The sequence below is a fragment of the Crocodylus siamensis genome, chromosome 13 (assembly GCF_052110815.1).
Source record: "Crocodylus siamensis isolate JL-2025a chromosome 13, ASM5211081v1, whole genome shotgun sequence".
Classification (NCBI taxonomy): Eukaryota; Metazoa; Chordata; order Crocodylia; family Crocodylidae; genus Crocodylus; species Crocodylus siamensis.
In genome coordinates this window covers 22,289,161-22,307,221 of record NC_143407.1, presented here as the reverse complement: position 1 = coordinate 22,307,221, position 18,061 = coordinate 22,289,161, and the positions used below count along the sequence as shown (strand labels likewise).

Sequence of the window (18,061 nt, the reverse complement as noted above, 5' to 3'; positions counted from 1 at the left end):
GTGTGTGTTTGCCTGTATAATCTTCCTGAAATATACTCTGCATACCAGGCAACTACACTAATCTACGTTTACTTTAAGCTTTGCTAAATGACAGCCAGCATGGCTTCGTCATGGGCAGGTCTTGTGTTACCAATCTCATGTCCTTCTACAACCAGGTAATTCACCCCCTGGATAAAAGAGCAGAGGTTGACACTATACCTAGACTTCCAAAAGGCCTTTGATCTGGTATCCCATGGTATTCTCATGGGAAAATAGGAGGATTGTGGGCTTAACTGCTTAACAGTTAGGTGGGTAGGAAGCTGGTTGTAGGGTAGGACCCAGAGAGTTCTAATGAACAGACCTGTGTCATCCTGGTGAGAAGTGGCCAGGGGTGTCCCTTGGGCCCATGCTTGGTCCAGTGCTTTTTAACATCTTTATCAATGATTTGGATGTGGAGGTGAAAAGCTCACTGGCCAAGTTTGTGGATGGCACCAAGTTATGGGGCAGTGTAGTCACGCTTGAAAATAAGTCCACCTGTGTCTGCAGCCTAGACAGGCTGCTAAGTTGGGTAGATTGGAGCCAGATGAAGTTCAACATTGAGAAGTGTAAAGTGCACCATCTGGGGACAGACAATCCCCAACATACCTACAGGCTTGGTGGCGCCAAACTGATTAGCACCACGACTGAAAGGACCTAGGGATAATAATAGACCATAGCATGAACATGTGCCATCAGTCTGATGCTGTAGCCAGGAAGACAGACAAAGTCAAGCAGTCTACAGAGCCTCTGGCAGGTGGGAGTCGGGCCTAATTAGAGAGGCCGGCGGGTGAAGCTAGGCCTGATTAAGGGAGTTACGTGACTGACAGGAAGATACGTCATTGGAGGAGGGCTGTGTATAAGCCCAGACCCTGAGACCAGGGCTGTTAGTAACATTTTGGGAACTGGTGGAGGAACGTTATGCAGCAGGAAGGCTGCTGCTCCTGAATGCCAGCAAGGGGAGGTTTGGGTAGGAACTAAGGGGATGGAGGAGGTTCCTGGGGACCCAGTGCAGGGTCTAGAGCCCTGAGAAAGCAGCTGGGTGCCTGGGCCTGTTGAAAGGCCAGGCCAGCCCAGAGAGTGAGGGACTGAATGCACAAGGGCCTAATTAGGAGCCAGGCAAGCCCTGGAAAAGGGGCTGAGAGCTAGTGGGCCTCCTGGGGAGCTAGGCAGCCCTGAGAGAAGGGGCAGATGTGTGAGCGACCTAGGGAAGATCCTTGGTGAACTCAGTGAGTATGGCAGAGCACGGGGGCCTTTTGAGGGGTCCAGATGAGCCCAGAGAAGGAAAAGGGCCATGGTAAGAAAGATCTGTTGGGAGCTCTGGGTGAGCCAAGAGAAAGGGAAAGTGATCTATAGAGGGGGTCCAAGAGGGTGGACCAAAGAGAAGAGAGGGCTGGCTGCTTGTGAACCTCAACTGGTCCAAGCTTGGCCAGGGCCGAGGAAGAACCAAAGGGTGAAATAGGCCACTGGGAGAGACTGCCAGAATCAGGAACCTGGAGTCTCAACTGGCCTGGAATCGGGCCCTAGGAGAGGCCAGAGTTCTCTGTGGGGGGGGCACGGCCGAGAGGGACGGGTTGAGTGGCATGCAGTCCAGGATGCTGGTAGCTGGTGCTAGGCTGTCTGAGGAGGAGGAGGGATCAAGGACAGGGGTCTGAGAGTGAGATTGGGACCAGGGATGGAGGATTCAGAGTGAAGATGGAGCCAGCGCTGTAGCACCTGTTGGTTAACAGCACAGGAGGGTGTAAGACATTCAGGGGGAGCCCAGAGAGGGATGAGCAAGTCTGGGTAGGCCTGAAGACTGGTCCTGGGTAAGACTTAAAACTGCACCCTACTAAAGTTAGTTGGTGTGGTGGGTCTACCTGTGATGGGGTAGCCTCCATGAAATACCATGCATGAGCCACTCCAGGGAAAGGTGAGAATGGGTCACAGGAAAGCCTCAGCTCCCACTGCCTTGTGAGTTATCCTGTGGAAGGGTAAGGTATGGAGAGCGTACCCCAAGAGAAAAGCACTTGTCAAGGAAGACCATGTGGGCCACAGGGAGTCCAGAAGCCCAGTGAGGCCCAGCAAGTGTAATGGGATTGAGGGGTCCAGCAAGGTACCAGGAATGAAGTGCAGGACCAGACAAGTCCAAGGGCCTCGATAGTGAGGCCCAGCAAGAGAGGGCTGAGCTGAATAGTGAGGCCCAGTGACAAGGGCCATAAGGGGCCTGAAGAGTGTTCAGAAAAGTGGAGAACAAGATAGGATGAGGGACCAGAAATGGACTGGCAGCCCAGAGAGGGGCCTGGTAGCCCAGGGCGTGGTTGCATGAGACTGAGGAGTCTGAGGGCCTAGAGAGGGGCCAGAGGAGAGACTGAGGGTAACCTGAGTAGGGGCCAAGAGAGAGACCAAAGGATCTGAAGGCTTGGGCTGGGGCTAAGAGAAGCCAAGGGGTCAGAAGGACCAGTTAAAGGCTGTTTCAGCAATAGGCTGAACGTCAATAAGGATGCCATCTGTGAGGCATGGGAGATAGTGTAGGGAAGGTATGGAACCATGTGGTTGACCCATAGGGCTACAACCACGACTTAGGTGGTTATGATAGTAAGATCAGGGCAGCCTCCCACAATAACCTCCCTATTGATCTATTAGCATCAAGGTGTGGCAGGAAAGAGCAGGGTAGACTGCCCTTAGAGTGGGGTAATTTTCAAAAGAAAATTGGGTACCCTGTGACACTAAGAATCTCCATCACTTTAATACAACTAGAATAACTGCAGAAAATATTCATTTTCATTTTTTTAACTTAAAAAGCTATTTATTTAAATAGATATACTTGGAGTATGAGTTCCACTGGTTACAATTCACTCTGCTTTCCTGCAGTTAACTATCGTTAAATCTTGTTGTAATGTATTGCTTACAAAGTAGCAGGGGTAATAGCATCTTCTGCTATAGAATGTGATGGTTTTTATATCATGAGAATTTCCTTTGAATGCATTATAGCAAAATTGATTATCAGTGATAAAACTGTCATCTTGAAATGTAGGACCTGGGAGTAAAACTTAAATGGGCAGAATTATTTCAGCAGAGAAATACACATGTAGTACATTATCAGGAAGGACAATTGAAGCAAATTGGGTGGGATATAAATCTAATACATCTGGGCTGTCCAACTGGTGGTCTGTGGGTCACGTGTGGCCTATGACGACTTTCACTGCCTGCCCCTAGGGCAAGGTAGTGCAGTGTGCCACAGCCAGAGGAGCCTGAGGGTGTGTCTTGGGGGTGCACAGTGCAACAGTTGTGAGGGGATGCAGGATGAACCAGTAGGGGGAGGGGCCATGAAGGAGCATGGTGCAGTGGTGGGGCATCTATGTCCCTCATCTTGGAGTCAGTTATGAGGAAGTGGAAAGGGAGGCGAGGCAGGCAGCTGCCACTGGTGCTACCACTGCCACCACTGCTATGGGGCCTGGCTGGGCCTATGCTCGGTGTCTCAGACTAGTGTGGGAACAGAGCCTGCTGGTGCTAGAGCAAGGGTAAGTGACACTGGGTGAAGAGACAGGCAGGGGATCGTAGGCTGTGGTAGGTGGGATATTTGGGGAAGGGGAGGGTGGGAGCCAAAGACTGAGGCTGCAGACACAAGGGAACAGGCAGTAAGGAGGGCAGGTGGTGGGAGGAAAAGCAGCAGGGGGCAAGCTTCTTCCCCCACCGCCCCCCTCCACCACCACTGCTGGAGGGGGGGATGCAAATTTAAGACAATTCTCCAATAATTAGATTCTATACATAGGAAAATATAACAAATTTATAAATTTTTCATGTAGAGATTCTAACTATTGGGGGGTTGTCTTAGATTCAGGGTTGTCTTAGATTTGGGTAAATATGATTGTATATATTTGGGTAAATATCATTGACAGTAAGTATCAGATTCAGATATCATGATGAGCTCAGAATGGGTTTTATCAGTTTTTTCTTAGTAATTCTTTCTACCGTATGTGCGCACTATATCTTAAAACATTGCAAGACAAATGTATTTTATAAGAAGGCCCAGTCCTGCTATTTTTACTCTCTGAATAAGTCTCATTGCTGTTAATAAAACTATTCATCTGATTAGCTGTCTAATCTGTTGAGGTATTTATACCTAGATACGGTTACAGGATAATTTCCTTTGTCAGGTGGTACTGCTTTAGTCTAACATCTGTGCCATCCCATCTATTATTGTTCTTTATTCGGTGCTTTATTTTGAATCTCTGTGGATGTGTCTACATGAGACGCTTTACTACACAGTAGATTAATCTACCGCTCAGAAAGGTGTCACCATGTAACCAACGTGCAGCAGCTACTGCACAGTAAATTAGGCTAATGCCCGGTTTTCTACTACCTGTAAATACTACCTGAATCTCAGTGCAGATTCAGGGCTGGAAGATCAACTATATACATGATATTTTCCCTGCGTCGACTTCAAGAAAAGTGCAAAGAGCTAAATCAACCATTGTACATTGCCTTCATGGATCTAACTAAAGCATTTGACATGGTCAGGAGAGCAGGTCTATTTGTAGTCCTAGCAAAGATAGGATGCCCACCAGTCCTGTTAAATATTATATGTTCCTTCAATGACAACATGAAAGCAACTGTTCGATTTGATGAGTCTACTTTGGACAGCTTTGAGATGAAAAGTGGAGTGATGCAAGGATGTGTTCTTTCCCCTATGCTTGTTGGACTCTACTTGGTACTCCTGAACTGCACATTTAAAGATATGGAAGGTGGAGTGTACCTTCACGTAAGGTCAGGTGGGAAACTCTTCATCCTGTCATGACTTGAGGCAAAGACTAAAGTTAGAAAGGTGCGTATCAGGGAGTTTCTGTTAGCTGAAGATGCTCCCCTTACAGCCCATGATGAAGACCTGCTACAAGAACTTATGGATTGCCTTTCAAGAGCTTGTCAGGCATTTGCTCTCACTATCAGCGTAAAGAAAGGAGTTTTGCTAGGACCGGGAGTTCTGCAAGATCCATCAATCATCCATAATGAGAACCAGCTAGAAGTAGTCCAGAAGTTCAGCTACTTCGGTTCTACAATGACCACCAACCTCACTGGACGACAACTTAATGTCCACATCAGAAAGGCCATTCGGCAGACTAACTAAAAGAACAACTCAAAACTTACCATCAAGATCAAAATGCTAGTGTACAAAGCTTGCATATTCAGAACTCTTATGGATGTTGGGGAAATGTGGACAAGTTACAGACATCAAGAGAAAAGGTTAAATGGCTTCCATCTGCACTGTTTATGCCACAGACTCAACATCAAATGGCAAGATAAAGTTACCAATGCAGAGTTCTTCAAAGGGCAAATTTACCAAGTGTGACAGTCCTACTCAGACCGAGATGACTGTGTTGGCTAGCCATCTGAGCAGATTGGAAGATGGATGCGTAGCCAAGGACATTCTCTATGGGGAACTATCGGAAGGAACAAGAACAACAGGAAAACCAATGGGAAACCTTGGCAAGTGATTGGAACAAGTAGTGTCATTGTCTCCACCACGGCATTAAAGTCCACAACAGGAATTGGCTCCAACAGCTTAAAGAGAAAAGAGTCTGTAGGAAGCAAGCAGCTCCCGAACCACCTAACCATGACACATACACTTGCAACCACTGCCACAGATCATGCAAATCTCAGATTGGACTATTCAGTCACATGAGACTTTGCAAACCATCTACATCGTAGGCTGCAATATCCACTATCTCTCACAAATAAAAGGATGCCAATACAATCGATCAGTGGTTGTCAACCAGAAGTACACGTACCCCTAGGGGTACTTTAAAAGGTCATAGGGGGTATGGGCGGGGGGATGATCCTGCCACTGCGTGCACCCTGGCAGAAGCCGGGGGGGCATGTGCCCCCTGACCTGTGCGTGGGGTGGAGGTGGCTGCTGCTGCACACTTAATTTTGCACACCACTGCGGCTGTCCTGGGAGCAGTGCAATACCACATGTGTCCTGCCACTGGGTGGGCAGGAGGCAGGCACGTGGCATTGTGCTACTACCGGGGCAGCCACAGTGGTGCACAGAGCCCAGCACGCAACTGCCTCTGCCCTGCGCACAGATTGGGGGGCACGTGGCTCCCGGGTCTCTGCTGGGGTGCACGCAGTGGTGGGAGCCCCCCCCCCCACACACACACACACCCGTGGATGACCTGCTTAGGCTCCGATTGTCCCACAACTCAGCCCAGCCAGGGCCCCATTCACCCCTGCCCCTGTCTGTGCCTCCCTCTGTCACCATGGGGGCCTTAATCTGCCACCCCAGCCCTTTCCCCTCCCCCACAGACTTACCTGCTGGAGGTAAGTGTGCATATGCGTGCATGTGTGCACTCAGCCCCATCCAAATAATTTTAATATAAAGGGGTACATGAGATGAAACTTTGGAGACCAAAGGGGTCTATTTGTTAAAAAAAGGTTGAAAACCCCTGCAATAGATTAACTGCACATTAGCTACTGCACAGTACCACTCATCTAAATACTGACTGGGAGCAGATTTGCTCCCAGTCGGCCACACCAGCAGGGGGCCACAAGGGACAGGGGAGTTCATTGTCTCCGGTCCTGGCACTGTTCAGTTCCCGGCTCCCCACAGGAGCTGGGAGCCGATCAGCATTGGAACAAGGCCTGTCTTTGCCCCCCCTCCCACTCTCATCCTGGTGCTGTGTGGCTCCCAGCTCCCCTTGCGAACCAAGACTGGGGAGCAACACCGAGACTGGGGAACTCTGTGCTTCCCCACTCAGCCAGGGGCTTTCCCGCAGCTGTCCCACTTCTGGGGCATCTTGCCAGCAAGTCCCCCGCCCCACCCAGGAAGGGGTTGGCTGGGAGCTGTCCTATCTCTGGGGCAGCTGCCAGTAAGTCCCTGGCTAGGTGGGGATGCCCCTGGCTAGTGGGGACAGCTTCTGCCTGGCCCCCTATTGGGCATCAGGCTTGCTGCCAGCTTATGTGCCCAGGGCCAGGAGAGCTCTGCCTGCTGTAGTGGCAGCTGACTTTGTGCCCCATGCAAATCAGGACTCCAGCCAGCAGGGCTCTCCTGGCCCCATGTGCATCGAGACCAGCATGGCCCCTGCCAGCCCCTGGGCTAGTATCCCCAGGGTGCCCGGAGCTCTCCCTGGCTCCTGCAGTGGGGCAGAGAAGAGCAGGAGCAGATTTGTTCCCAACAGGGTGTACATGTAGATAGACTCTTGGGGGGCAGACTTACTGCACAGTATTTTACTGTACAGGAAGCCTATATTGCATTAATAGCACATGTAGACACACCCTGTGTTAATTTTTCTTCATATTCTAGATATCCTTTTCCAGCTATGAAAAAAAGTTTGTCCCTGCATCTCATTCTCATTCAATGAGATTTTGAATTCTGTGCATATTTTGCCATTATAATTTTTCAGTGCTTTAAAAAGTCAGCACAGTACTTGGTTGTTTCTTGCCACGCTGTACTTTAGTGCTGTAAAGCATATGGGCTGTGCTTATGTTATGCTTCAAAAATGCAGTCCTAGCTGTCAAAATTGGGCAGCAGGGAGGAGTGTGTTTACTTTAATTGTATATACTTATTATCAGTTTGGATCATTTTGATCAAAAATGAAGACAGTTGAGAAAACCAAAACTTTTCCCAACTTGTCAGTGGGGACTGCAAGCCCAAAGATATTGTCTTTCCTTGCTTAGAGAGAGTGTGCCTGTACCAAGCAAAGAAACCATTCTGGGGAATGCCATGTGACATCTGTTAGCTGCAACGGGCAACACTTAATATACCGGTACATTTTAAGCTTTCTTGAAGCAATTATCCTGTAGCACTGAGCATGGGTATTGGGAGAAGGGGCTTTTGAGTAAGGTTTAAATGTGTGGTATTTTATTATGGATTGTGTTAGAAAGTTCATTTCAAACTGCATCTTCTCCACAGTAAATAGAAATTACTCAAACTGTAACAGGTCATCCAGACCTGAGCAAAAACACCTGCTGTGCAAATCTCAATGATGGTCTCGATATTTCATCTCCCATATATAATCATATTGGTTATTGCAATAAGAAAGTATTGTAAAACCACTTGGTACATCTGTTTTGCTTGGATGCATAGCGTTGTACATGTGTTACAAGCCTAAGGCATCCAGTTAATTCTTTAACTCTTAGTGTAGAAAAGACTATACAGTAGCTATAACACTTTATAGTATTGTGCAAAAGCAATGCTTTTGTTTTTAATAGCCTTAGAATGTAAACACTTTCCCTAAAAATCTGTTTATTGAATATAATGCAATGCAATACAACCAGCTAAATTATGATAGTCAATAGTACAGTGTTTGACACTCTGTAAACAAAGAAAAAAACATTGCATCCAGCTATAATTTATGTATAATATTGTTTTTTGATTTTTGATTAATTTATGTATAATACTGTACATGTAAATTAGGTATGAATCATTAACCCTCACTTTTGTTTTCTTTGCTGTACATAAAGAATTATTTGAATATGATTTTGAACGCCTACTAAAAAAATCTAAGTAATTAAATCTTTTTTTTTTAAGCAACTGGAAGAAAAACTGAAAGGACAGGCTGATTATGAAGAAGTTAAGAAAGAATTAAAGTAAGTGTTAAATGCTTACATAATTTCTTTGCAAATTAGATTAATAGTAGTCATTAAATAAAGCCACGTTCTTAAAACAACAAAAAATTAATACACCACCACAAAGGCAAGGAAATAGGAAGCATTGACTGAAACTGTATCCAGAGTCCGGTGAAACTGGTATGTCATGGCAGTTCACAAATTATGATCCGTAGTTGCTAAAGCAATATTATGCAGTTTCAAGTGATAGGCAGTATGTCCCTGAGAGAGCTTGTCTATTAAGTTATGGTCCGCACTGGGGGAAGAAGTTTGAGAAGCTTTGCTATATTAAATTGACAACTAGATCTGGGAGATCTTGAGCTGCATAGAACCAGCACCTCGAATGTAAGGCTTCTATTGTAACTCTCTCTCTGTTTTTGTCAGTCTGTGTCCTGCACTTACCACTTTAATACTCTGTGCGCTCTGCAGTTAATATACTGTGGTTTTAAACTTAAACCACAAACAGCATCTCCATGAGTCAGGGCTTTTTAAATGTCTTAAAAGTTCGTTTTAGACTGTCATTTAAGACATATACTGCCAGGCTAGGAGAAGCACATTTTTATAAAAAATTTTGTTTTCTGATTAGAGATTGTAGTAATGCAATGAATGCCTCTTATATTATCACGTCGAGATTTTATTTTGTTTTTTATTTGTATTTTGAAATATGAAAACCAGTTTAGAAATGTTTTGAATCACGAGTAATGTCCTCTTGTTTACAAGTCAGTGGGGATTCTGGGGAGTGGGTTTGGATCTGCAAACCAAATGATTGTTCAGATCCTGGCTCCAGTTTGTTCAAACAACCATAGCTGCAGTTCTGGTTCATTGCCAACCATAATACAGAGCGCTGTAGGTATGGTATTTTCAGCACTACAAAATAAAATGCAGTGAGTTATCTAAGTAATGTTGTAGGTTTTTTTAAAGTTGCCATTGTGCCCAAATACTTAATTACATTTCATAAGGAAACTTCACTGTTTCATGGATAAACATGACTAAGTTTACTCCTGACATGAATGTAACTTCAGAAATTTCGGCAGATTTGTGCCTGGGCTTTTATCGGTTAAAAACATTCTGACCTATTAGGTATTTTTTTGCTACAGAAGAATTGCTCTGTTTTTTTTGTGTAGTCAAAAAATGAGTGAAAACTAAGAGCTGGCATTTTGTAAAGGGTGCCTTGAGTTTGAAAAAGTTGAGAGCCGGTGGTTAGAGAGATCACCCTGGTGCTTCCCTGAGTGAAGGGAGCTTCTGACAACAGTGCATGTTTGGGTGCCTGCTCTCATGGCTTTTAACACTCCAGAGATGTGGGCATAAAATGTGGTGTAGCACCCTGTGCATCTTGGCTTCTTATAATTATGATAGTGGACAACCTTGGAACCTGTGCCCAATCTTCAGGTATACCAAGTTCAGTTTTGTATTTGGGCAGTTGAAAAAGGAGCAGGGCAAATACTTAAGACACTTTATCTTGTACTATCAATTTTGCTCATCAAAAATGACTCTAGCATTAAGAATTTGTTTGCTTACCTTCAGAGCTCTTTGCTGTCTGATGCATAGGTAGAATACCTTTGCCTACCCTACATTTTTGGTCTGTAGAAAGCTGTAGGGGAGAATAACTGTCGAGTGTAGCACAATTGTAAATAGCTTTTCCCAGAACTTAAGAAGGTATAGCCTCCAGTTTATTAGTGCAGGTGGCTGAGGTCCTTCTCTGACAATTAAGGCTTTTAAAATAGGGGTTGGCAACCTATACTCACAGGTTGGATCTGAAGTCCATGACCTTTGGCAGCAGGGGGTTTCACTGCTGCACACCACAACCAGGTGGCTTGGTGGCAGGGAGCTTCATCTGAGCTGTGCCACAGCTGGGCAGCAAGGAGAAGCAGCGGCAGCGGCTGGATCCTAACACTGGCCTGTAGCACAGTATTTGAAAATGTTGCAGAGTCACTGTTCTAAAGGAACACCCTCAAAAGATGCTCTCTGATGCCACCAGAAATGGTAGGAGAGCACCCTTGTAGGCAGAAAGGAGAGGTAAGCCATGCAAATCTCTACAACAGGAGTGCGAGTGAGCCTACTTGCCTGTCTGCTACCAGTCCACTGGTCCTCACCTTACACCATACAACCAGTGTTTTAAAAGGGCAGTATTGCTCTAATTTAGCATATCATAATTAAATACAATCAAATATAAAGTAATCTGTTGTCACTTTAGTATATTGTCATATGCATACTCAGAATCTAAAAGTCCTTAGGCTACTAAACATTTTTGTTTCCTTGTTTGTAAGTACATTTAGTATTTGGATGAAAGGCAGCAGTGTTCAAAATTCTGTTTGTAGGCACAAAAAAGTACAGCAACCTCCTTAAAACTGTAGTAAAGCTAGATATGCGTACAGGCAATCCTCAGACTTACAACACAATTGGTTCCTGAAAACCTCGTCTTACGTTGAAACGTTGCAACTCAGAACCAATTTTCTCATAAAAAACAATGTTATAAATGGGTGAACCAAGGCCCAATACCCTATTTTCACCGAAAATATTCCAGAACTCTGTATTCAGTCAATTATAGATGAGTAACGTAGCTACATTAATGTATTTATATTGTAAATAGCAGTCATATTGATTTGGAAGGACTTCCTTGAGGTGACTTTGCTGGATTTTTTGAAGGGTTCTTGGCTGGAGTCTTCTCAGGAGTCTTGGCTGCAGTTTCTTCTGGAGTCTTGTCTTGCTTTCGTAAAGAAAGTGTCCAAGATGTTTGGACAGATGTTCTTGGGGAGATGAGTGCCGTAGCAAACTTGTTTGCTGGTGTGGCGTCGCATCAGATCAAGCATGGTAAAGTTGAAACTTGACATCATAAAGTTGCAACGGTGTCAATTTAGAAGTACTGTAAGTGTGAAACATTGTAACTCGAAACGTTGCAAGTCGAGGACTGCCTGTATTGCAATTACTCCTCCTGACTAAGACTCATATACTTTTAGTTTATACTTCGGTAAGGCTCAATTTTATAGTTAAAGCCTTGGGTGCTTCCACAGTGTCTCATGGCTCTGATGGGCTCTGAGGCAGCAGGCTTACCTCTAACAAAATCCGGTTTAAATAAAAAACCAGAACTTTGCCGGACACTATCTGTTGCTTCAGTTGCACATGCTGTGTTATCTTTCCTGGTCTGGGGACTGTCACTCTCCCTCTCGTAACTCCGTCTGTAACGCCTTCGCCCTGAGGTCAGAGAAGGAGAAGCAAAACTTCCTGATGTCTCTCCTGTTATAAGAGGACTTGGCAATGAAGCATGCTAAGACCAGGCAGCTAATCATTCATTTTCTATGCAGGAGTCCAAAAGACCATCTTCCTGGTTTAGGGACTAAGAAGCCTAGCCAAATGTCTAAATAGTCACCAGCTTTCAGATCTGGAAACAAGAATGGGACTTCAGATCTCACAAGGAAGAATCAGATCTAAGAGGCCTTTGAAATGAATCAGTATGCCACCACCTCTGGTTTCATCAGCTTTGTTTCACCTGCTGACACTGTCTCCTTATAATGAAAGATTACACAGCTTCCTAGTGAAGCAAATCTGTATGAATAAGGAGTGCCAAATGATCTCCCATACCCCTTTTTTCAGCTTTAAAACACTGCCAGAAAGAACCAGCCACTAGAACTTTCTTTTTAATCTGAGTATAGGAAAAACAGGCAAGGGTCTTGGGGAACCAAATGAGTACTGGCTTGGCTGAGCATAATTTTCTCTGGTTTCTCTGGTGTTGCACCTTAGACTCATTAGTTTCCCCAGAAAAGTTTGATACACCCTTTTCTTGTGCCCCTTTGTTTGTTTGTCCATAAGGAACTGAATTGGATTAGCTCTCCAGTCTAAGGCAGGAAAGCTTACTGTCTTCTTCCTCTCGCTGTGTTAGACCTGCAGGCTACCAATGTTGATCTCAGTGCCAGATAAGCTATGAGACCCACCCTGACATCTTTCACATCCAAGGGCCTGGGTGTACAGAAATATCCACTGGTCTTTGAGTTTCCCCCTTGTGTAATTGGGCTCTGCTCTCAGGTATTCAGAAGAGACATTTTCTCAGTCCCTCCCATCTCACCAGGCTCATTCTCTCATCAAGACTGGTTGCCAGTTTTCGGAGCAGGATAAGCCCTTAGATGTCATGCTTGTAAATCTGTGGGGTCTGAAGTGGACAAATATCTTTTACATCTCCAGAGGAGAAGTTGTCTCATTTTTGTGTCTCTAATTGTTTACATTGAAGCAAAGGACAGCTGCCATCCTGGAAGTTTCTACAGTCGTAGTTTAAGACCACTTTGCTTAGCTTTATGTTTACAGGAAACGGCAACTTTAAGTGCTCGAAGGCCTATTTCATACTGCCAAGAGTGGGCTGATGTCTGTTTCTGGCTCTGTAGTATCCAAAAAAGTGAACGGGGTCTTCCAAATTCCCCAAGCAAGGTTTGAATATTCAAGTATGCACTCTGCTCCAGATTCACTCATTGTAGTTGCTGCTAAGAATCAAAGGGCTCAAGTTCACATTTAGTCCTAGCTGAGAATGAGGAAAAGAAACTGAGCAGCATTATTGGCAAGTTCTGCTCCCTTCGTATCAGAATTGAAATTCTTAGTCAAGTAGGTCTTTTGCTAAATTTCCAAGAGACCTTTTTGACCATTGATGAGTCACCAAGACTGCATTTTTTAAAGCATCCATTAACTTTAGGTGTTTGTGATTCTGGGTGTCTAAATGTAGATACCTACAGCCTGATTTTTCAGACATACTGAACACCCACTCTGTTCCAGTAATAGCAAATTAAAGTGAGGCTGTAGTCGTGTTAAGATTCATACAAAATGAACAGATAATATGGAAATACTAGTCTTAAATTTTCTGTGACTTGGGTTTCCCCGTTGTAAAATGAGAATGATTATTCGCCCTTAATTCTCAGAGACCTTATAAAGATTAAATCTTTCTAATTTGCTTTATACATCAAAAGGGCTCTATAAAGGTTAAACAGTACTGTTTATGTATTTTTCTGTAACAAATGAATGTGTCCTCTATGTACTGTAACTGTCACAATCCTAGTAACCTTAAATCCCCATGTAAAGACCTCTTAAAATTATTATAAAAGGTAGAGCACAGCAGTATGTTTTTATTCTCATGTATTTTAAGATGACAGAAAATGTAAAACCAACCTAAAGGCTTTAGTTAGGAGGAAAGGATTCTGTGGTTGTTAAGTAGTTTATTAAAATATGGAGAAGAAAACTATTAACTTCTTCTCTTAATATATACATTGTTGGATCTTTCATATATCTTAAGAAATACTGAGCAGGTCTCTCCTCCCTATGCTGTAGAATAGGAGGTTATTAAAATGAAAAACTGTCTTTTAGCCTGTAGTGGATTGGTCAGGCAAATAATTTGTGCATATTTTCCTTGATAGGCGAGCTGGTATATTTTATATACAATAGTCTAACTCTGATGGTGATTCCCCTGCTTTGTTATAACTTTTTCATTCCCTGCAAGCTTCCCAGATAAATTTATATAATTTCTGACAGCTTAAAATGTTATATCCTTATTAACCTTTTAAATTTATGCTCTAAACTGGCCTGGTGGGGTTGCATATAGAATGATTTAGATGACGCTTGAGAAAATGTTCTTATCCAATACCTAGTTTGAATGGTTATTCTGTATTCATTATCAGATTATATTACTGCAAGGAAAGTTGTTAAAGTTATCACTTATGGTTTCCTGGAGAGTAGGAAATTATAATGTTAATGCTCATTAACAGAGCTGTTATGAAAGGAAGAAATAGAAAATAACTCATTTTTCTCATCTTTCACAGTATTTTGAAGTCCATGGAGTTTGCACCAACTGAGGGCTCTGGTGCACAGGTATTGAATCTACTTTTGTTTTATATTCTGCACGTATCCATTAATAAAATGTTTATGTTACAATTAATTTGAAATAAGAATGAACAGTTTCCTATTGATCTGTATCCTTCAGGTTCTTAAGCATCCCTAGGATACTGAGGTATACAGCTTGATCATTAGTTTCTTGAGTCTCTTCTATAAAAGTTGGATTGAAATTTTTTTTCCTGTTACATAATTTTTTTTTGCCTGTTACTGTTACTTTCCAGTGATCAAGGACAAAGAATGACATTTTGGCCGTTGTTTAAGTGAATAACCTGAATATTGTACAGTCTTTTTAAGACATTAGCATTGGTTAACAATTAAACTGAAACGTTACTTGCATGTTTATTGAAATGCTAATCGACTGGACAAGAATTTCAACATTTTTTAATGTTGAAGAGTCTTAAATATACTGCTCACAAAAGAAAACAACCAACCCTCTGATCACCAAGAAAAAAGTACAAACTCAAATATTCCAGAACGTTAATCTCACTTAAGATCAAAGGTTATGAATTGGATTCTTACTTCTGAGGTCCAAACTGAATGTCAATATGACGAGCATAAAAAGGATTACTTTTTAATATGCTTTTTCATGATGAAGGGTTAGATATTTAGTGGAAGGTAAATGGTCAGTTTCTGTGACTGGATTTCTGATCATACTGTCTGTTTGCATTGAAAAACAACATTTCAAATAAGTGCTTTATGCCAAGGGATTGTATTGGTGTGGGAAACAGAAAACTATAGCCATAACTAGTATTTCAGTCAAATGAAAAGAGGTCTTCAATTCATGGAAACTTTAATAGTATTATTAAATAAATGGAATTAATAAAATAATTAATGAAACACAGTCATAAGAGTTGATTAATGATTTATATTGAAAATTAAATGAGATACTTTAGTAGCACACAGTGGAGTCTAAACATTCACATAAACATATGGATGATGAATTTTGTAACCTCAGTCATAGCAAAGGCAAGTATTCCCTTCCATCTTCTGAATTATTTCTTAGCATCTGAATGACCCCTTAAACGGCTTCTCTGGCTAATGATGAAAACCATCCTCACATTCTGACTTTCTTTAGGATGCATCAAAACCACTGGAGGTGTTGCTGCTGGAGAAGAACCGCTCATTGCAGTCTGAGAATGCCACGCTGCGTATCACTAATAGTGACCTGAGTGGTAGGTTGATGTGATTTTCAGCTATGATACGTTGCTTATTATCTGGGGGAAAAGAAAAGCGAACGTGAGAGGAGAGCCCAAGTTAGTACATGACAGAAAGATTAATGGACGAAAAGAACCTTGAATAATGTTTGATTTTGCTGCTTTATAGGCTGGATAATAAAATAAGTCGTGGGGACCTAAGAGACGTGCTAAAGGTTAGAAAAGAGCGGCATTATAAGATGTACCAAAGGGCAGTATTCAAAGCTATATTCTGTTTTGGTATAACCAGTCCAAAAGTAGTGCCAGAAGCCATTTTTACATGCATGCATGTGCGCATGCACACACACTTTTTTTTATACAACTTCTTTTCAGTGAAGTGTCTTTGCCTTTACCTTTTCTAACATGGGCTTTTTCTGTGTACACTTTTTTAAATGGCGGAATCGTGGAATTTCCATATGCTACAGTGCTTAAGGTTTTTGCAGCTGGTAGAAAATTAAAAGTTGCAACTGGCGTTGGGGTTACTGCATTCTGAAATGTTTGTGACTTTGAGTGATCTATTGCATCTGCTTAAAGGTGATTTCTTTAATCCCGTTAGTTGGTTCCAAAATGTAAATGTTTGCTGCATTTGGGTTCCTCCAGGTCCATAAAACAATGTCTTGATTGTGTGACATCCAAGAGATTTGTCTGTAACAGTCTATTTTAAATGTATATATGCACTTCATGTAATTGTTTTAATGTTTGTAAGGGGGATTCTCCAGGCTGCAACATACAAGAAAGGTGCAAACATGAAATGCATGTTGTTTGTTTTGGGGGCCGCCTTTGGCTTATTAAATTTAAATTATAAAAAACAAAACAAAACAATATTACTACAACCTCATTGGCCCTTGTAAATCTGCACTTCTTCCCTTTGTGGGGCAAACTTTGCATTTTTTTCTTGGTTTTTCCCTTTTTAATCCCCCATAATGCATTATGTTTGACCTTCCTTGTAGGGTCAGCCAGGAGAAAAGGGAAAGACCAGCCTGAGAGTCAGCGTCCTGCAACCTTGCCGGCCTCCCCTCCTTCTCAGTTGCTCCGCAACACGGGGGAGCAGGCTTCCAATACTAATGGTACACACCAGTTCTCACCAACGGGTTTAAGTCAAGACTTTTTCAGCTCAACCTTGGCAAGCCCCAGCTTACCCCTGGCCTCCACGGGAAAATTTGCACTAAATTCTCTCCTCCAACGACAGCTAATGCAGTCCTTCTACTCCAAGGCAATGCAGGAAGCAGGAAGCACAAGCATGATTTTTTCAACAGGTCCTTACAGCACAAACTCCATATCTTCCCAAAGTCCATTACAACAGACTCCAGATGTAAATGGTATGGCTCCATCTCCCAGCCAGTCAGAAAGTGCTGGGAGCATCTCTGAAGGCGAGGAGATAGACACAGCTGAAATTGCACGTCAGGTGAAAGAGCAATTGATCAAGCACAATATTGGACAGCGAATATTTGGACATTATGTCTTGGGACTGTCACAAGGGTCTGTGAGCGAGATACTAGCCAGGCCAAAGCCATGGAATAAACTGACTGTGAGAGGCAAGGAGCCGTTTCACAAGATGAAGCAATTCCTCTCCGATGAGCAGAACATCCTGGCACTACGCAGCATCCAGGGTAGACAGAGAGGTAAGAACCTTTACTGACTTGGTTTCGAGTTTGTCCTCACTGGGCTATGCATATGCAAACCTTTTAAAAGTGTTCATCATATCAGGCTATTTATACAACAGTATCATTATCCACCTAGGTTTTACAGAGCTACAGTGTAAAATGTACTCTTACGAAGCATGACTTTTCTAAATCTATTTTTCTGATTACAGCATTTTCCAGAAGTAATACTGTAGAGTAGGTTTAACATTCTGAGAAGCAGAGATTTTCTTTATCTACTCTGCTTAAGTAATTGTTTAAAAGAATGAGGAAAGGGTATATACCATATTTTCTTGCATACAACATGCCTTGGAATATAATGCATACATTGTTTTTGAAGGCAGAATGAAGGAAAAAAGATTTTTCAGAGTTATGACTGCATAGCAGAGGAACAAACTTTAATCTTCAGCTGTATCACTCTTCTTTTCTTGCTTAGGCTAACAGGAGCAGTTAGCGGGCAGGAAAATGGCCCTAAGAAAGGTTAGCTCTGTTAAGAGGAGAGACGATCATTGACACATGTGGAATGAAGAACAATGTACCATTAAGTTAGTGGACTCCCTAACGTGCCTGAATAATAGCGTAGGTGCACTGTGGAGCAGGAATGAAGGAAGGATGCTTCTATACATGGCAAAATATCAGCTTCCCCACTTAATACACACATCCAATTTTTGGGGGCCTGAATTTGTGCAGGAAAGTGTGTTATATGTGATAAAATATGGTATATTGCCCTCTGTATCAGAATGAAACATTAGATGGAGAAAT

The 18,061-nt window shown here is 42.9% G+C and overlaps 1 protein-coding gene across 6 annotated transcripts in view; it reads left to right on the top strand.

The window, feature by feature from the left end:
* Positions 1 to 18,061, top strand: part of CUX1 (cut like homeobox 1) — a 416,613-nt gene that overhangs the window by 290,306 nt on the left and 108,246 nt on the right. For 5 of the 6 annotated variants that reach the window (XM_090026256.1, XM_090026253.1, XM_090026252.1 and 2 more), the window contains 4 exons: positions 8,525 to 8,583; positions 14,394 to 14,442; positions 15,542 to 15,638; positions 16,610 to 17,281. In XM_090026256.1, coding sequence (XP_089882382.1) covers positions 8,525 to 8,583; positions 14,394 to 14,442; positions 15,542 to 15,638; positions 16,610 to 17,281 — 877 coding nt within the window. The remainder of the gene's footprint in view (positions 1 to 8,524; positions 8,584 to 14,393; positions 14,443 to 15,541; positions 15,639 to 16,609; positions 17,282 to 18,061) is intronic. The other variant, XM_090026255.1, reaches the window with a different exon arrangement.